General features: G+C 42.0%; 2 protein-coding genes across 4 annotated transcripts; both read left to right on the forward strand.

Moving 5' to 3' along the window:
- Positions 1-775: 775 nt before the first annotated feature.
- On the forward strand, positions 776-6,334 carry RPL24 (ribosomal protein L24). Its single transcript, XM_072136062.1, has 6 exons — positions 776-860; positions 1,006-1,081; positions 1,302-1,412; positions 3,234-3,370; positions 4,005-4,062; positions 6,206-6,334. Exons 1-6 carry the CDS (start codon positions 856-858, stop codon positions 6,284-6,286), a joined length of 468 nt encoding a protein of 155 aa, XP_071992163.1. The 5' UTR covers positions 776-855; the 3' UTR covers positions 6,287-6,334.
- A 4,512-nt stretch (positions 6,335-10,846) lies between these two features.
- Positions 10,847-20,399, forward strand: NXPE3 (neurexophilin and PC-esterase domain family member 3). Of its 3 annotated transcripts, none has more exons than XM_072136063.1 (7): positions 11,018-11,404; positions 12,943-13,011; positions 13,159-13,344; positions 14,859-15,613; positions 15,797-15,870; positions 16,544-16,741; positions 17,848-20,399. In XM_072136063.1, the coding sequence occupies exons 3-7, from the start codon at positions 13,252-13,254 to the stop codon at positions 18,390-18,392; spliced, it is 1,665 nt and encodes a 554-aa protein (XP_071992164.1). In that variant the 5' UTR covers positions 11,018-11,404; positions 12,943-13,011; positions 13,159-13,251; the 3' UTR covers positions 18,393-20,399. The 3 variants fall into 3 exon arrangements, with proteins under 3 accessions (XP_071992166.1, XP_071992164.1, XP_071992165.1); XM_072136064.1 differs by lacking the exon at positions 11,018-11,404 and adding an exon at positions 11,432-11,512; XM_072136065.1 differs by lacking the exon at positions 12,943-13,011 and having other exon boundaries at positions 10,847-11,404.
- Positions 20,400-21,119: the final 720 nt, after the last annotated feature.

The raw sequence follows: 21,119 nt of genomic DNA on the forward strand, positions 1-21,119 counted from the left end.
GTGACATCACTGTATATATTATCTCTGCACTGTGATATCAATGTGTTTATAATCCTTAAACAGTGACATCACTGTGTTTATTATCCCTGTACTAAGTGTATAGGTTAAAATTTTGTATTTTATAAAATTGTAAAGTTGGTGGTCACGTGTGATCAGCATGTTTAGGTGGCAATAGCAAAACAAGTGGCCTTATCACACCCCTTCTGGCTTCTGAATGGCTCCCTATGAAATATAGAATAGGAAGCCTCAGGTCAGTCAGTTACCCAACTCCACTTTTGACCCGATTTTTATTGGGTTAAAGGGGGAGTGGTGAGCTGATTAGGGGCGGGATAATGTGAGCTATCGGCTCCCGTTGTTCACGCAAAAGAGTTGACTCTTTGTGCCGGCTTGTTCACAAACGACCCATCAATACACCTTACTCCATGGTTCCTCTAAAGGGGACGAATTGATGTAGTCTGGTAACCAAAGGCTGGCTGTGACCCACAGAAGTTCAGGATTCACAGGGTGGGAATGTTTTATTATTTTAGTTTTCATTTTATTATACTGTTAGAACATATGGAATGTCTTTTAGTTTTTAATTTGCTAAATTAAAAAACGCAGTCACCCTGTTGTCTTTACGTGTAACCCTGTCCGGGAGGCTCAGCACTCTTGTGGTCATCTGTCTATAAGACCATGCTCAGCACAGACATGTAGTAACCTGTATAAATGATGTCACGTCTCCTCGTACATCCTGTCAGTGTTCAGCTTTCCTGTGGCAGTGAAAGCGTTACAGAGGAGGCACGCCCAGAGCAGCGTCACTATATAAAACCAATTACCCATGATGCTCTCTTTCTCTTCGCCATCTTAGCCGGCGCCATGAAGTAAGCCTAATGTGAACACTATGAAATGCCTTATGTGAATCCGCCGCCATCCTGCCCTCTGTGCCCGGCATTTCTCTCGCCGGGATGGGGTGGTGGCGGCCGCGGGTGGTCCGGGCGCTGACCGCTCTTCATTTTGTGTTTTCAGGGTCGAGCTGTGCAGCTTCAGCGGTTACAAGATCTACCCGGGGCACGGGCGGCGGTACGCCAGGACTGACGGGAAGGTACGGGCCGGGTGTGCGGTCAGTGTACATGTAGCAGAGCTGAGCGTGCTCTATACGGGGGGCTATAACCTCACCCTAGACTGCTGGGATATCGGGTGTTACAGGCTTGTTGGCCTCTGTGTACAGTGTGATCATGGAGGCCGCAGCCAGTGTGTACACGGCCTCCTCATACAATGCACAGGTGACGGCTACGTAACCTGAGCTCTGTCTCTTCTTCCAGGTGTTCCAATTCCTCAATGCAAAATGCGAGTCCGCGTTCCTGTCCAAGAGGAATCCCCGTCAGATCAACTGGACTGTCCTGTACAGGAGGAAGCACAAGAAGGGGCAGTCGGTATGTATTATTACAGGGGGTCTACTGTAACAACTATACAGCACAACATGGGGCACATGTAGAAACAATGGGAATAAGGGCTTACAGTCTAGGTATATAGGGTCACACACTCACTCTGGTGGCCTACTTGTATGAGTTGCATGTGAGGGTCTTGTCAGTTGGTTGGTAATGGAACTGAATCTGTCCGCTTGTCTGATTGCATATAACCTCTACCCGCTCTGTCACTGGTAGAGACAACTACTGGTTGTCCTGTGTAGTCACTCGGACCCTTCTTTTTCTTCAGAGGTCCCAATGATGAATGCACCTTAGTCTGTTTCATTCTGTTTGGTTTTTGCAGCCTAGTGATACTTTCTCTCAAGGAAAGAAAATCTAACCTTGTGCAGTTTATGTTCATATGTTGAGTGGTTTCTAAGCCAATTGTCAGGGTAATGCTACACTACAGCTTACATGAAACCACATGTCACTTCCTAGGAGTTTATTGGAATAAAGGTTCAGTATTTCAGCCTGAGATGAATATGAATTGCTAGGCAAGGCCTTACCCCTGCTGGTGAAATGGGTTATCTAGACAGATTTGAAATTTAGTTCTGGAACCACAGTGTCAGGGCTAGTTATAACAGCAGGTCTTTTACTCTGCACTGTCGGCCTCAATGATATTGTTGTATGGCTGAAGTATTTAATGGAAGCCAGCTAGCCCACTTCTGTAAGTCCTCACTTATGCACTGGGCTGTTGTAAGTAGGTACTCCCCCCTGTAATGACAACATGGAGGTTGTTTGCAGAGATGAAGGGTTATGCTAGGCTTACTAGGGTAGTACTTTGAGCTTGTGTACTCATAATCTGACGTATAGTAGAATATCGGATTTTGTGGGTTAGAATGCATATGTTTGAACAAAGCATTGAAAAAAGAATTTCTGAAGATTCAGAAAGTTCATTGGGCCATGGGTCGCCTATACCAGTGATGGCGAACCTTTTAGAGAGCGAGTGCCCAAACTATAACAAAACCCACTTATTTATTTCAAAGTGCCATCATGGCAATTTGAGCAATAACTTATTGATTACTGCTTTGTCAAAGCTTCCAACTGCTTTTATCCTGAGGACATGAATACAGTAGACAGGGGAGAATTTCAGTTTATTATTGTACCTTTCTCTAGGGTCCCCTGTACAGCAATAATTGCAGGGCCCATGGCAGGAACTCAAATTATAATCCCTGTCCACATCTCTTCCTTCAGTCCCAGTCAGCCAAGGATGTACTGAGTGCAGATTGTCCTGCGTGGCCTGGGACACCAGGAGGTGGCTATATATCCTGTCTTATGAACTCTATGCTGAGGACCTGGGTGCCCACAGAGGACTCTAAGTGCCAGCTCTGGCACTCATGCCATATGTATGCCACCACTGACCTATACTGTGTGGGATGGCATAGTTAGGAGGCACTAAGTCATGCCATACACAAAGCCAGTCAATCATTTGGAATTGGTAATGGATTTCTTTGGCACTTTGAAGTTTGTATTTACTGGGAGAAGTAATATTGGAAACTATTTGATTAGGTGTTGTATTCTGAGACTTGTACTGAATAGATATTGAAGCTACAGTGCTTGTCAGTGACTGAACGCCTTAGCATGGCATTTCAACTTTGACAGATCTCAGCCCTTGCATTTGTTTGGGTATACGGAGAGGCAGCTATTCTCTAAATGGCCTGTTTAACTTGCAGGATTGTGCAGCAGATGCAGGATTTGTATTTGACCCTCTTTTTGGGAACAGTGCTCAATAGAAGTTGAAGGCTTTTGTTATAGTACTATATATTTAGAGATTTGTTCCTCTTTCAGGAAGAAATCCAGAAGAAACGTACTCGCCGTGCTGTAAAGTTCCAGAGGGCTATCACTGGTGCCTCTCTGGCTGAAATTATGGCCAAGAGAAACCAGAAGCCTGAAGTGCGAAAGGCTCAGCGGGAACAGGCAATCAGGTGAGTTGGATTTTATTTTTCTGAGCACCAGATTATGATGCTGCAGTTTTCAGGGTCTCTTCACTTCATGGCTATTGGGATCAGTAGCCCCAAAGGGCAGAGTGAAAATATCTAATATTTTCCTTCCTTCAGGTCCTTGTTGTAATTTATCAGCAGTAGCATCCTGTAATGTGTATTTAAGATTCCTTTCCCACTGCAAAACTCCCATTTGCACAGGCAATGGGTTTAGGTTCTGTTTAACCCAACAGCTGCCCTCAGCAAATAAATGTATCTCCATGACTTTAGATGCAGAAAGGCTGTGTCTATTAGGCCGCAGTGGAAGCCAAGAACTTGCAGCGCTTTTTTTTAATTTTTTTTTACCAATTTTGCTGCATTTGGGTTTAGTAGAGTTCATGGCATAATGGTTTAAATGGTGCCACTTGGCTGCACATTTCAGAAGAAAAGCCCATGTGGCTCTTGGTGGGGGGAGTTATATATCTATCTTGATGGCTTTGTACCTTATGCCACCCCTCCCCCCCCAATAATCAGCTGTTCCATACAATCTATTGATCAGCCATCCATATAAAGTTTTTTTTAATAAGATTTTCTTTTATACAGTTTTTTCAGTGTAACTATTTTTTATTCTCATTTTAAGGGCTGCAAAGGAGGCAAAAAAGGCTAAGCAGGCTGCTAAGAAAGTAGTCCCTGCCAAGGTGAGTTTCGTGTATGTGGTTAAAGGGGGCACACTTTTAAGGGCTTTAAAAGAAAGAAAAAAAATTTAAAGGCTGCAGATAACATGAGTTACAATTTTATGTACCGTATTTTTCGGACTATAAGGCCCACAAAAAATCCTTTGATTTTCTCAGAAATAAAAGGTGCGCCTTATATATGAACCATACTTACAGAAAACAGCTGGCTTGAACTGTGCACAGGTCTGCCACCTGCTGTCCTTATAATCAGGTGCGCCTTATATATGAACCTAGACATTTTAGCAAGCATTTATTGATGGTGCGCCTTATAGTCCGAAAAATACTGTAAATGCTTTTCTGCAGAATATGGAACTTTGATTTTAATTGCTGCATTTACTAGTAATGTAAAGACATTTATTCTAAGCATTAATGCTGCTGTTTTTGACACTGATGCAACTTTGACCATATACTGGATGAATGCTGTCAGTATATAATGACCTGCAGTATTCCTTCCCCATTCTATACCTCCCTTAATGTTGAGAATTGTAGTTCTAACCCTTTAATTAAAAATTAAATACCTGTAAGTGTGAATTTTATGCAATATTATACTGATACAGCTGTTAACCGCTTGGCTGCCACAGGTGAATTACATGGCCTCAAATATAAAACTGAGCCAGGAAGAATCATTCAGATAACAGCTCTGTAAGATGGAAAATTACATTTTTCTCTTTCTAAATACAAGGGCCTTGTGCTGATGTGATATGCTCAAAGGTTAAGATGTTTTTTTTGGTCCATCAACACTTTCCCTGCTTGGCATTTTTGGAAATGTTGTCATGTTGGCCAGAGCAATTTTTAAAACTTTGACACATACAAATAAAACTGAAACCTATATAATATTTTGAAAACCGATAACCTGGCAATTGCATTTGTTTTTATTCAGTTGACAGCGTGTACAACAATCATGCAACTTTGTCAAACACCGAGGAAAAAAACGCTTTAAAAATGCAATGAAAGTGGAGTATATATAGATCACATATCAACAATTTACACTCAATGCTGAAACACAAACCATGCCATAAACAATGTAAGGGTGATGCCATGCATGCCGTTTTTGGCCCATCTTTAAGCATGCGTTTTCAACCCTTTTAAAAATGCATTTTCCCAGTAATCTTAATAGATTTAAGCAGACAAATGCATTTTAAACAAACGGATGTGTTTTAAAAACTTGCGTTTTTAATCTGACTGAAAACGTATGCTTAAACTGACCAAAAACACAATGTGTGGCATCGCCCTAAGTATGAAAGAAGGGATGGTGTGAAATATTCAGGAATTCGTTATCCCCTTCCCTTGTGCATTGTACTATTACTGCACAGCGTTGGGTGTAGTAGGGCTCACGGGCAGAGCCCTCTTCATACAGGGTAAGTGTTTGCTGCATATTGCAGAAAGCACCTGCCAACAGCACACATGATTAGTGCTATGGTATATAACAGCAAGTGGGCCATCTTAACATCATTTGGAGTGATGATCCGTTGTTCCAAATTCAAATATACTGCCATATTGTAGTATGCTTAAAACTATCAGACAACCAAGGGTTAAAGTATCCTAGGGTTATGAAAAAAGTTAAAATGGAACATATCAAATAGATCATAAACATGTTGGGTATAGCCATGTTCCTAAAGTCCCACTCTATCGTGTGTGTATATATCTTATTACCATCGGAAAATGGCACTGAAATGTCCGAACTAAATAAAAAAAATATTGAAATGGTGATGAATGGGTGAAACAATCCAAATGGTATCAATGTAAACGTCGTCATATCCTGCAAAAGTGACACCCTAAACAGCCTATACACCAAAGTATGAAAAAGTTGTTGGCGTCAATGTGGTGAAATATAGAATGTTTTTCATACAACTGGTGTTTTTGTTGTTAATCTAAATTATACCAAACCAAGGAATAAAGTGAAAGGTGTCCAATAGAGCCCCTAAGAAAATGGCACAAATGCATTTGCAATCCAATATGAACTACTGTCACTGGAAAGTACAACTTGTTACAATGAGCAGATTTATAAACATAAGTTGTGAATCTTTTATTTTTGGCTTCAGTAAAACAATAGTGTTGTAATATAGCATCTGAATATTAAATGTGTTTAAATCTCTTTGCTTTTTAGGCACCAACAAAGGCTGCACCCAAACAAAAGATTGCCAAGCCTGTGAAGATGCAGGCTCCTCGTGTTGGTGGAAAACGCTAAGCATTGTTACACTCAGACGTGTGAATAAACTCGTTTTGAAAAATCCAAGACTTGATTTGCCATTTAATATCTTCACTTTACATGTAAGGTCCTGGGCACAGGATGGCTCGCCGCAGTACCTGGATCCAGACAACCATGGGGTGGTGGAGGATTTATCTTTTAACTTTTCTCTTTAAAGTTTACGCTTATGGACCACATTAGTTGTCCTCTGCATACATTTTGAGTATGTAATGTTTTGGATGCAATGTTGCTCTACCATGTAACGTCCAGGCTTGGAGCAGGTCTGAGATCAAATGGGTGAATGGTTGTGAAATGGCAAGCACATAGCGAGTGATGGTACATGCAAGATAATGACCAGTTTCGTACATGGCATCCGTGAATGCAAACCAAAACTAGAATAACACTGGCGAATGTAAATTTGGAACCAGTTTATTTTCTAGTTTTTGATTGCTGGAAGCAATCCAATAGTGACACTAGAAATTCTGGTGCAAATGTAAATTGTGCCAAGACTGCTACATGCACCTGAAAATTGAGGATAAATGGAAATGGCTAGCGAACAGCCCTGCATTGTGATTATTTTATGAAGGGGGTGTGACTTTCTTGTGACACTAAGTCTGGTTGGTAGTAATAGTGCAGTTGTATATCAGACAGGACCTAGCATGTAGTTACACCAGTACATCTGGACTGGCTGGAGCCTCCTGATGTATCCAGTGGTGCAGGAAGGGTGGGGTTGCACCATACATAGACTCGAAGTGCACATAATTACCCCCATAGTCTTGGGCTGTGCGCACAGCCAGGTTTTCATGTGCCACATGAAGTGATGTGTGCAATTTTTTTAATCTACATTTTAGCAGTAAATTAAAGTGCCTTGTATACTCGAGTAGAAACTGAGTTTTTGAGCACAAAAAATGTGCTGAAAAACTTTAACTCTACTTATACTCAAGTCTATAAAAGTGTACTCTCCTTCTGATGCCCTGCTAGAGCAGGTCCTCTTCTTACCATGGATGTTCTGGATTCTGTTCAGTGTCTCTGCATGGTGACGTCAGCTGCTTGCTGACATTCTAGTGTGCGCTGCCATCGGCACGCGCTATAAGTGAGGGGCTAATGTCACAACGTGAACAGACGCTCAGCCAAAGCCGGAACATCCATGGAAAGGGGGCGTCTGAAGATGAAAAACTTTTTTTTTTTTTTTTTTTTTTTATTATAGGCTAGGACAGCGATGGCGAACCTTTTAGAGACCGAGTGCCCAAACTACAACAAAGACCCGCTTATTTATCGCAAAGTGCCAACACAGAAATTTTATTTGTGGTTTATACTCCCTTCTCTGTCACAGTTTTCATTGATACCAGCACCTGAGGCACCAATAAAGCAGAAAATAGTCCCAGGCACAGCTGTCACTTTAAAATACCTCTGTGCACAGCAAGTCCTGGGCTGTCTGTGACTGCAGGAAGATACCTGGAGTCATCTCTGGTGATGGCCTGAGTGCCCACAGAAAGGGCTCTGAGGGCCACCTCTGGCACCAGTGCCATAGGTTAGCCATCACTGGGCTAGGAGTTCCTCTGGGCTGCTGGTTGTATACTGAAGTGCAGGGGCTGTCAGGTTACATACTGGGGCAAGGGGCTTCTGGCTTTATAGTGGGGGCATGCACTGGCTAGCTATACACTGGGGGTAGGCTTGCAATATACTGGTTTTCCCACCCTAGACTTGTACTTGAGTCCATAGGTTTTCAGTTTTTTGTTCAACTTGGCTTATACTCGGGTAGGCTTATACTTGAGTATATACAGCATACTGTTTTCTTAACTTTTTATTAATTTTCACTTTTATAAACATCAGGTACAGCAGCAAGGTACTTTACACTGCATTATGACAGGAATATCCCTGGTCGCAGCCGGGATGGTAGATTATTATAGAACATCAAACCGTACAACAAGAGAACAGTTATGGTATAGTGTCTTATGCTGGATGATGCATCCAATGTGAGTGGAAACTTGTCTTTTAAACTGATGAAAATTACTTATTGAATAAGCCTGACAATACTCCTTGTGGGCTGGTAAGATTAAAGGGAACCTGTCACCAGGAGACCCATTTCTAGCACTCCCCCAGTCCCCACAGAGCATAGTACATACACTGCCAAGGTGTTTTTGTAAAAAAAAAAAAATTGGTTTTACAGAAAAAAGTTATATTGTACCTTTCATTAGCATGTGCTGTGTGACTAGGCAGTTGCCAAAAGGGAGGGTATGGAAAGGAGCAGTCCCCCCCCACCCACCCTTGGGGAACAGCTCCTCCATGTGACCTTTTAAAATATATGAAAATACCCATCACTGGGCTTAGCGACGCCCCCTGCTCCTCTACAGCCAATCCCGAGTATGGGGAGTTATTCACATATTTGAAAAGGTCACATGTTTCCCAAGGGTGGGGGGGACTGCTCCTTTCCAGCACCTCCCAATTGGCAACTGCCTAGTCACACAGCAGATGCTAATGAAAGGTACAATTTAACATCTTTTTTTTTAATGTAAAACCTTTTTTTTTTTTTTTTTTTTTTAATACAAAAACACTTTGGCAGTGTATGTACTTTGCTCTGTGGGGACTGGGGGAGTGCTAAATATGGGTCTCCTGGTGACAGGTTCCCTTTAAGCTGCCTCCAGGATCACTTTACAATCTACTTTTTTTTCTGTCCAGATATGGTGCTCATTATTAATTTAAAGCGCCTATGCAGTATATAAACATTAGAAGCCCAGTATCTAGTTTGACCACCACAGTGCAACACCTCTCCTTGTTGTTGCTGGTCAGCTCCCCGTTAATGGATGTGCTGGATGTTGGCAGGATATGGAAGATGCTGTAGTATATGCTGATCCAGAGGATCCCAGAAATGCTGAATGGGTGACCTGTTCGGTTAGTATGCTGGCCATGGAAGATTGGGATACTCATAACTGTGAGGAATTGTGTACAAATCCTTGTAACACGGGTCTGTGTATAATCATGCTGCAACATGTGATGATTGTCCTGGATGAATGGTTCAACAATGGGACTCGGGATGTTAAAATTGTATTGTTATCCTGTATACAGACACAGCTTTGTCACTTTATTTTTTTTTTTTAATCTGACGCTGTTGGCTATGGGAGAGACATGCCACAAGGTATGGCTGTGGATTTTGGTGCCAATGGTATTTGTGGCTATAGTCACATAACCAATATTTACTTCTCAAACAGATGAGCCCCTACAAATATCTCAATGACGGTGGTCCACAATCTAAGAACTGCCCTTTATGAGTTTATGCTCAAAGTGGCACAATAAGTGGCACAATAAGAGGCACATGTTAGAGGCATGTAAGAGGCACATGTTATGGGAACATTAACAAGGCATGAAAAAGGTGCACGTGTTGGAATGGACACCCCCACCCAGGGCCGGCCGCTGCACCCGGCAAACCTGGGCAAGTGCAGAGGGCCCACACACTGTGCATGTCTTCACTCTGCACTTCCTGTGATGACTGAGGAAGTGCTGAAATCTGTCTGCTCAGAAGTCACGGGGTGGAGGAGGAGAAACGTGAAGACTTCTGTGTGACACCAGGGCTGCTGCAGACCCCACAGGATGTATGATGGTGTGTATGATCCATATATTGTGTATTGTATGTGTGTGATGATGTTTGCTTGCATGTGTGTCTGTTCGCATGTGTATGTTTGCCTCCATAGATGTCTTTCTGTCTGCATGTATCTGTAGGTATGTAGCTATACTTGTCTACATTTGTGTCTACCTGTATATATGTCTTTCTGCATGTGTGAATGTTGCTGGTTTATAGACTAAAATATTAATAATCTCCAATGTACATGAGCAGAGAGGGTTCTGTGTCAGTAGTGATGTGTACTATGAGGTTCTGCAGCAGCTGAGAGTGTACTATGTACTGAAGCAACTCGGCTGAAGCTTCAGTTTTATTACTTGGCAGAGGGGAGGGGCAACATTTTTTAGGTTCGCCCTGTTGGTTAAATGACCTCAAAACTGCCCTGAACGTGACACACTGTTTGGGATGATAAACTAGGGCAGTGATGGCTAACCTATGGCACTGGTGCCAGAGGTGGCACTCAGAGCCCTTTCTGTGGGCACTCAGGCCATCACCAGAGATGACTCCAGGTATCTTCCTGCAGTCCCAGACAGCCCAGGACTTGCTGTGCACAGAGGTATTTTAAAGTGACAGCGCTACCTGGGACTATTTTCTGCTTTATTGGTGTCCTCAGGTGTTGGTATCAATGAAAACTGTGACAGAGAAGGGAGTATAAATCACAAATTAAATTTCTATGTTGGCACTTTGCGATAAATAAGCGGGTCATTGTTGTAGTTTGGGCACTCTGTCTCTAAAAGGTTCGCCATCACTGAACTAGGGAGTATTTCAGGGAACAGAACACTGTATTAGTTTCTGAATTTTTAATGCTGCCACATGAGTTCACTGTAAAGGGGCCCACGGAGGCACTGTCACCTGAAACATGAAGCCGGCCCTGCCCCCACCACCCCATGATTTCCAGGCCACTCATTGAAAAGTGGGCAGAGACTATTTAGAGCTGTGTGACCAAGGTTTGGCAGGTACAGATCACTACATGCCACTTTGGAGATGTTCTGAGCTGACATCTAGGCGTCACTGTTAAGGTACAGTCACACGTCACGCTAGTGTTGCGTTTCCTGAGTTTCCAGTGAAATGCATGGAATCGGTAACCAGCCCCCAAGCACTAGCATTGTGTTAGGAAGCGCTACACTAGCGCGACGTGTGATCGCACCTTTACAATGACCAATGTTACTGACTTTTCAGTGTCTAGGTAGCGGCCTCACATACCTGATGTAGCCTGTTTGGTCACTCATACACCACAAGTACCTAATTGTAAGATGACAGATCAGACGAGCGTGTGCCTCGCCATCCTGTGTGACTGACTAGTGGTGCAGCAGCCCACACACAGCAGAGAGGAGGAGGAGGAGGAGCCGCCCGCTCCCCAGCTGTCCTAGCGGTCTCATTGTACCGCCATTGTGCGGCCGCTCTATGGAGATGTAACGGAGGCTGAGGACCGGGACACCGGCAGGCACCAGAGGCCGGCTACCGGAAGCGGGCGCCTGACATGGCTGCGGCCGGATGTGGAGGTGAGCACAGCTGTGTATGATAATAATCAGGTGATTGTATCCGCTGGATGTGGACTGCACTTCCCTGGTGTTTGACTAGCAGTTCTACAGCTATGGCAGGTCTACATGGTATATGAGGAGATTATTTCTATACTGGTGCACGGTACATGGCGCCTGCACCTGCCATCAAGTGGTGGGGAGCCATCACACATCAGCCGGGAAAACTTCGTGTTGATAAACCTAGGCCTGGCCCAAATGTATGACTTATGGATTTAGTTGATGTCCGTCCACGCCACTTCTGTTAGGTTTCCTTTATTTCCAACAGAAAAATAGTTCTGCCCTTTCAGTCCAATGTTGAAACACAAGTGTCAACTGCGCCTAAAATGTCATGCGATATATGCTCTCATTGCCCTTACATGATGGAGGGAAATGTAATACATGGTACCCTGAAGTAAACACACACGTCCTCATTTTAGGAATATTCAACAAATATTATAACATAGTAAAAATGTATCAACATTTCATACAATCACCTAGTAACGGTGCTTTTTTAAAACAGACTGAAAACACACACGTTATTGTATGTTTTCCATGTGTTTGGCTGGTTTGAATCCGATTTTCTTCATTTCTGGAAGTGTAGGCAGCTGTGAAACTGATTCAAACCAGCCAAACGCATGGGAAACATACAAAAACGCATGTGTTTTCAGTAAAAACACACCAATAAAATACCTCTCAATAAAGCCCCTCTTTAAAGGGGTTGTCCGAGTTTTGAAAAAAAAACTATAGGTGGCCGGGAGCGGGCTGCTTAAAACAATAAAGATGTACTTGCCCTCCGGTATCCAGCGCTGCTGTCGCTCCGGTCGGGGCACCATGTAAACAAACATGGCCGCCGGAGCAGCGCTGCATTCAGCTTTTATTTATCTCCCCAAACTTACACATAATACTATCTGTACTCCTACCCCTCCTTACATGGTGTGGTCCCTGTTCTCCATCCTCCTCCTGTAGCTTCTGTTCTCCAGCCTCCTAGTGTAGCCCCCTGTCCTCCAGCCTTATGTGGTCTCCTGTCCTCCACACCCTCCTGTAGCCCCCTGTCCTCCAGCCTCCTCCTGTGTGATTCTGTCCTCCAGCTGCCTCATGTGGTCTCTTGTCCTCCAGCCTCCTTCTGTGTGATTCTGTCCTCCAGCCTCCTCCTGTGGTCTCTTGTCCTCCGGCCTCCTCCTGTGGTCTCTTGTCCTCCAGCCTCCTCCTGTGGTCTCTTGTCCTCCAGCCTCCTCCTGTGGTCTCTTGTCCTCCAGCCTCCCCCTGTAGCCCTGTATCCTCCAGCCCCACGTGGTCTCCTGTCCTCCAGCCTCCTCCTGTAGCCCCGTATCCTCCAGCCTTTTATAGTCGGTATTTACAGGCCAGAAAAGAGTTTTATATATGCTGCAATATATAGTTTAAAAGTCCGAAGCAGAAGCCAAGTTAAGTAATGCTTAGCCAATCCCTGGCTGAGATGGGAAGGAACTCTTGCCTGTGATTGGCTGTGCAGTTATCTCCATTCATGTCTTATGTGTCTACAGGTACCATAAAGTTTAGCTCAGCCTGGACCTGGCAGTATCATGCCCAGAGCAGTGGGGGATTGGGGAAAGGTGAGTAGTTTTTATTATGTTAATGACCTCACGTGTAACCATGTATTTTCAATTTGCTGGAAAATCCCCTGTACAATAAGAGTTTTCAAAATTGTGGAATTCCTGGATGTTTTTTGATTTAGTCTTATTGAAGTTTTCTATTTACAGAAGAAACATGTCCAGGTGATCTAAACTATTGCACATGATCTGGACCAAAATCGCACAAGATTATAATATGGATGTTGGAATATCTGGAGAAAAATGTGGTGTACCTTCTACAGGTTCCAGATATGTTTTGTGCTTATCTGCTTGTTGGTGGTGCTGGTGCTGGTTAGTAACATCCATCTTGTAGAGGTAAGAGAGTTCATATAACATTATTTCTGTGCTTCTGCGTTATAAAACTAAGTACCCCATTAGTGAAATATATGTTATTAGATGGGAGCCAGAAGACAGTGGATACGGAGTATAAATGAGAGAACTCAACATGTTCTTGCATTACACACCTCAGTTCATGTAGGAACTGTGTAAGGGAACACACAGGTCATCAGACAGTCATTCACATGTTATTTTTCAGTCTCTGTATATCGCATTGTTATGGCTACTCAGCATGACTATTAATCTGATTACTTTAGTCTATGTGTCACCCATTACAGGCATTACACATGACATTACAGACCCTATCTTACTGTGTTCTAAAAATTGTATGGGCTGTACTGCACATCAGATTTTGACTTCAAACACTGCACAATGCCTGCATGCAGGCAGCCTTGCGCACTTCCCACTTTGCCAGAGTTTTCCAATAGCCTTTACTTCGAGCACACAATATTCATTATACAGGCAGTCACCGGGTTACGTACAAGATAGGTTCTGTAGGTTTGTTCTTAAGTTGAATTTGTATGTAAGTCGGAAATGTATATTTATAATTGTAGCTCCGGACACATTTTTTTTTGTCTCTGTGACAATTGGATTTTAAAAATGTTGGGTTGTCATAAGAACCAGAATTAACACTAAAGCTTCATTACAGACACCTGTGATAACTATTATAGTTGGTATTGTAGCCTGGGATTAAAGTACAGTAAATTACCAATATCCAGAGGTCCGTTTGTAACTAGGGGTCGTCTGTAAGTCGGTTGTTCTTAAGTCGGAGACCGCCTGTATTACCACAGTTTCATCCTCTCTTACAGGGATTAATGGAAATCTACCATTGCTCACATGATGAAATCGATTTACTCACTTATGTAAATGAGCCACCGGTGCTCCCAGTATGTCAACGGCCTTTCGTTTCCTTGCGAACATCAATTATGCACGCCTCCATCTTCTTATACGCCCTCTTTCCGGCTTTCAGCACCAGAAAGAGGGCGTATAAGAAAATGGAGGCGTGCATAATTGACGTTCAGAAGGGAACAAAAGATGGCGGTGATGTAAGAGTAGCATCGGTGGCTCATCTGCATATGTGAGTAAATCGACATATTTTTTTTAGCTAAACTAAAGGTTGATGTCCCTCATGTGAGCAGTGGTAGATTTCCTTTAATAGTTGTGCCTTTCTAGAAAAGAGTGTATACCCAACAGTAATTGAGCACACAGATGTCCTGAGAGTAATCCAGCACTAAAACCATGAACTCTTGACTGCAAATTATTAGTAGGATGCTAAAATACTACAATTTGAGTTCAAAATTAACATATTTCTTTTCCAGAAAAAAAAAAAATGAAGTGCCAGCTTCATGAGTAAAGGAAACAAATAGAAGTGACCAGCTACTTCTTCCGAGAAATAGCAAAAATGTATCTAGTTAGCTGTTACTTGGAATGTGCAGTAAACAGAAAGTAAATGAATTGCATTGCTTTACTACTTATTGTATTTTCTTTGGCAGCATCTGAACCCTAGGAGGGGTCTCGAGCCGGAATGGATGGAAGTACACGGTGATGCAGCTTATTCTCTATCTCCTGGAAAGAGGAGACAATATTGTGATTATCGGCCTCAATTTCTGTCTAAATCTGAGTATGAAGAGCAGAAATCTTTACTAAAACTTCTGGAATGGCCTAGACCACCACACGACAAGACGGAGTTTATGAAAAGCACAGATGTTGCTCATAGTCATTTTGTCATCTTAAAGTCTCAGTCATCTTTTAAGGTGGGGGACATATTAGAGGTCCTAGTAAGAATGCATGATTACGAAGGAAATCCAAAGCACTATGGAGGAGACTATTTGCAAGCAAAAATTCATTCTCCTTTATTGAAGGCTGGTGCAGTGGGAAAGGTCTTGGACCACCACAATGGATTCTACAGTGTGTATTTTGCACTGCTTTGGCCTGGTAGGGTGACTGTTTCAGTGATTCTGGTTCATCCGAGTGAAGGGATTCATGTCCTGCAACGGTTACGTGAAGACAGACCGGACAGAGTTTACTTTAAGAGTCTGTTCCGTACAGTGAATGTTTCTGAAACTGCTATATGCAATGTCTGTTTACCTAAGAAGCAACCCTTATGCAATTACACAGACCTCAAGACCGGAGAGCCATGGTTCTGCTACAAGCCTGACAAGATGTCTTGCTCAAGTCGAGTAAATCATGCTAAAGGAGGCTACATAAAAAATCTATTGACTTTCCATGACAACATGTTCTTTCAAAGGTATTACCTATTAAGGAGTGACTAGTCCTGTCATACAGTTTGTCATTTTACATTCATTGGGACTGTGAATCCCGCCATCACCTCCAAATTCCATTCTCTCTTTCTATTAGAAGATGTTGAATTGTGCTGATTATCTGGGTTACACATCACTATAACTCTTGCTTTTTTTACCTTCCCTTTAAGTGGTGTGAACATTAAAGTACCCATCCTGGCAAATGGCCCAGACACAGTGACAGTACATCCTTGGAAAGTGAAAGGTACTTCTTTTAGTAATCTAATACAGTTTTTCAAACCGGAGATCCTTCCTCACTTACCATAGTGAGTTGCCCTGCATGATGATAATGAAAGGAGTCAGTGGCTCCTGTGAATTATAAAATGACCCCCATTCTGTATTGTAATACTGTGAATTGAGTCAGCTGGGTGTTCCTGTGCTGACCTGAGTCAGGCTGTAACACCTCCTTCTCCTCTGTCGTCTTGTACACACGCCTCTTGCACGCCTCCAACACACATGTCCTACTAAGCTGCAGCACAGAAAGTGTGTGAATGACATGTGCAGGAGGCATGGGCAGGGGACCTGTTTACAAGAGGGCAGAGTAGGAGTGGGATGTTACAGTATGACTCGGGTCAGCTCAGGAACACCCGAATGACTCAATCACAGGTATGATAAAGCACATGTACATTTGCATATCCAGATTTTTTATCAGTATTTTGCATCAGCTCCTGTGATACAAAACCAGGAGTGGTCCAACACATGGAGTAGGTAAAAATCAATTAATTATTTATGTGTTGTTTTTGGGTGTGGCACAAAATAACTTGTGCAAAATACTGATGTGTGAACTGTCCCTTATATTTATAAATGTATAAATCCCATATTAAAATGTGCACATCAATGTCAGTTTAGTAATAATGACACTTTTTTTTTTAATATAGAGAAAACTCCTCTTGAGCGCTCTAGGTTTGTGCCATCTGGATATTATTATAGAGCTCAATGGATGTCTATGAGATCTATACTATGGCAGTTTGATAAGCCTTCTGACATCACGGATTGTTTACAAGGGAAAGTCGTGCACATGTTTGGAGACTCTACAATAAGGCAATGGTTTGAGTATCTCACAGATGTTGTGCCAGGTGATTAAATTGTATTTTATATTCAAATATAAAAACTTTTTTTTTGTTTGAATGTATCCATTCACTATAAATACTAACTTGTCTTATAACATATTCTGGAAATGTATTCTCCCCCATAAAGCCATAAACCGTACCTATTAGTGGAGTGTAATTGTGTCCCAATTATGCCCTTATGTATAAAAGTGCTGCCACCACTCTGGAAAAATAACTTTTATTTCATACCATTTTGTTCTGAAGATCCAGTCAAGGAGGTGGGGGATCAGTCAAGTTGCCTTGCCTCCTCTCAGCCGCTCACAACACTTTCCCAGCCTACTCTCTTGCCACGTCATCCTTCTCTTTGGAGATACAGTGCATCATCGGAAATGGACATGGCTGGAATGGGCCTGCACTGTGGGAGCCAATCTCCTCCTACTCGCTCCTGCAATGCACTAAAGTGGCGCAGTTACAGTTTATCGCAGAAGCAAGTGAGAGATGGGACAGAAGTGGCTCCAAGTATGGTAAATCCAAACAGGAGGATGACGTTACCAGACAGTGGGCTGGGTGAGAGTAGGTGGTGCAGCTTGAGCTCCCCCGCCTCCTTCACTGGATCTTCAGAACAAAATGCAATTATATACATCAAGGTTTCATTGGGACACAATTACACTACACTAAAAGGTACTGTTTATGGGGAAGGTCTGTAGTGACAAGTTCCCTTTAGCAAACATGTATTATTCATGAAATTATTATTATAGCTAATATATTTTCCTAACTTCTATTAATTTCAGAAAATGCCAGAACGGCAGCCTTGTAAAAGTGAATGGAGTTGTGCTCCCAGCTACATTGTCATGGGACACTTATGGACCTCTGTTTTTATGATAACAGATGTTGCTGGTAGTCAGACACTTATTCTATGGAGTACATACAAAAATGAATAATGGAAAAATGTAAAACAATCCAGTGTGTTTTACAGCTCAGATCAGATGAGTTTTAGACAAGCTCCCCCCTTCAGGAGACTGGTTGTTGCTCATAGCTGTTTTACACTGTACTGTAGCCAAGACAACAGCAATACAGAATATGTTTTATAATTCCTGATTCTACTAATGATTTTAAATTTTCTTATATTTTAGACCTAAAGTTATTTGACCTGGGGAGTCCTAAAAATGTTGGTCCGTACTTGTCTGTTGATGTTGACCATAATATCATGATTAAGTTTCGCTGCCATGGACCACCTATTCGCTTCTCCACAGTATCAAGCAATGAGCTGCGTTACATTGCCAACGAACTGGATGGTATAGCTGGAGGAAAGAACACTGTGGTAGCCATTACCATCTGGTCTCACTTCAGCACCTTCCCGGTGGAGGTGTACATAAGACGTCTTCAGAACATACGGGCGGCTCTTCTTCGCTTACAGGAGCGCAGTCCTGACACTGCCGTTATCATTCGCTCTGCAAACGTGCAGGAGCTTGGACCTGAAGTGAGCCTCTTCAATAGTGACTGGTACTCACTGCAGCTAGACACAGTCATGAGGTCCATGTTTACTGGGCTTCACGTTAACATTGTAGATGCTTGGGATATGTCCCTTGCACACTACCTACCACATGCATTACACCCAGATCGCATCATTGTAAAGAATCAGATAGATGAGTTTTTGTCATTTGTTTGTCCTAATTGAATACTTGTTCCATTTATAGTAAATTGTATATTGTTTTATGAAGAAAATAGCATTACACATAGGATCCTAACCTTAACAGTAATTTTGAGAAATTCTTAGCTTTCTATATAAAAGAAAAAAGTAGGAAGGAAATTAATTCATTGGAGCCTTATCCATACACCATGTATTTGCTGGTCCTTTCTTGTGTCGAAAACTTGAGAAAGGCCCCTGTGAAAGCTTATACATGGTGGATAGGCTTCATTAAAAGACTTACGTTTTTTCTTAGGAGGCTGCTGCAGAAATGTTTTTGCTTGTTTGCAAGACTAGAACAGATAGCCCTGCATCCAAGGGGAGCACCCTGTGAGCTTAGTGCTGTCTGAGCTACTTTACACATGGTTGGTCATGTAGGCCAATGTCCATGAACTGATTGTAACATTTGGCCAGTGAAACTCATATGTTTAGAGTTCAGTCCTAGTGCTATCCAGTCATCTGTATTTATTGTACACCTAGTGTCATCCTATTTGTGTCAGATTTTCCCAGCTTAATTTCACAGCTCTGAGCTACTTCCTTGAAACAAATGCATGAAAAACTGACGGCACCACGATGGCAGTTTTGGATCAGAGTAGTTCATGTTAGGTTTTTCTCTGAGATGGTCAGTTTTTTTCTTAGTGCTGTCAGATGGACAGCATTCATACAATAATATCATCTGAGGGAAAGGGACCTAAGTTGTATGGCTTTTAAACATCCATAAAATTGGTAATGTTTTTCCCTATCACCATAAGCTCATTTCATATTTTCTTCCAATTGTATTTTTATTAGGATTGTGTTTTTCACAATAATAACAAACAAAACAAAAATGTATTCCAAAGTGGACATAAGAACAAAGATGGGCATGGAACTGTCATGTGAAGAAAAACATAGGCTAATAACCCAAGTCTCATCAATGACAGAAGTAAATGAGAGCTCACTGTCGGAGAGCACATTCAGGTGTTAAAGCGCTGGGGATACCGACAGTGCGGTCAATTATTAACATTTTGGAGAGTGCCCATAATTGTACAGTCAGGAAGAGATATTGTTCACTAGCTCTTCAGTCACATTTGTTTTGGTTTTGCGCTTAAAACAAATAGTTTAGAAATCTTGTGTCAATTTCCTTCTGATCTCTAAAAACTACACCTGACCCCCCAAAAATTAGACAGCATGTGATTTCATCCCTGACTATGTGGAATGCTTTGTTATGGTTGTATACCTACAGGAACTGACGTGGGTCCCCAGTCTTTGCAGTTCAAAGCTGTGGAGTAACCCTGCTGCAGTTTAGAAGGCCACATGTAACAATGCGTGCAGAGGATTACAGTTACAGGATGTGACAGATTTTATATAAAAATCACATCCTCTATACTGCTACTGGAGTTATATTCAAGCCAAAAGATGAAGGCTCCATTCCAAATCATTATGAAATCTCCATTTGTCCATGAACTCCCGCTGTCCGTAATTGTGGGGTGCCGTGTCCCTGTTTGTTCATAGGGCAAGCACACTCCTCTCCAACAACCTCCACCCACCCGTCCCCCGTCTATACTCCTGATACAGCATTAGCCCAAACCATCTATCTATTTTTTTAACATACCCGCACAACCACTTTATTGCCCAATTTCCACATTTTGGCAGGTTTGCACCTATTTTGTAGTACTTTCTTCAAATATATCACATTTGCTCAATTTTAGCTGGAAAAAAACATGTTTTGTAAATGTATTTTAAACAAAGGTGATGTAAATGATGTCTGCTGTATGATGATTATGGTAGAAATGTAACAATAATTCAGAAACACTTACATCATGTCAATAGCTTCCATTATTTCTGTACAAATCAAGTTTTATTTTAATGAAATAACAGTATTATCAAACAAGCCATTAAGAAACTGATCTATTTTCCATGATGTTGGAATAGTTTACTTTTATATTTCTTTTATTTATTATAAATTGTGCCAAATTTTAGGTAAAAGTTTCTAGATTTGTCTCAAGTGCTAAAACTTAATAAAGTGTTTTTGTATTTTTGTATTTTTTTGTCCTTTTATCATTATGATGATAAATAATTATGGTTATTACCTGTATTAATGCATTAGATGCAAATGGGGTTCTCTCAATTCTCCATGATGATAGTTGTCACCATCCCAATCCATGTATTCTTAGATGACTTGTTTTAATCAAAGCAACTTTATTTTGCAAGATCAAAGGCAATTAAACAACATTTCACAATATCAAAAAAGTTTGAAACATAAAGTTACAGGAAAAGAACCGTAGCATTTCCCTCAACCATTCCCACCCCACCCCCTTTAGTCTATAACTAATTTCACAACCCATCGTCCTCTCTAGTCTGGGAACCCACCTATCCTCTTACATCTACGTCAGCCTCCTGGATTCAATAGCAGCCAGACCCTCTTTAATTCCTCTGTTGCCAGACCCAGAGATTACAGCCATTTGGCCCAGATTTTAATTTTTTAACACTCCCTCTCTTCTGATACATCTTAATTTACATTTATATTGTTTTATATACGTATGTATGCATTTATATTAAGCATCAAAATCACTTCCCCTAATCTACGAGGGCCCTCGTCCAAAAAATGCCTTGCAATACTTTTCCCCACTTGGTACAGAAATTTAGCCACAGCAGGGTGCTCACTTTAATCCCCTTCAGATCAGCTACGCAGTTGTGACCCCTGTTGCACCACCTTCAATGACAAAATACTTGGGGCCG

Source organism: Engystomops pustulosus, chromosome 2 (assembly GCF_040894005.1).
Source record: "Engystomops pustulosus chromosome 2, aEngPut4.maternal, whole genome shotgun sequence".
Taxonomy (NCBI): domain Eukaryota; kingdom Metazoa; phylum Chordata; class Amphibia; order Anura; family Leptodactylidae; genus Engystomops; species Engystomops pustulosus.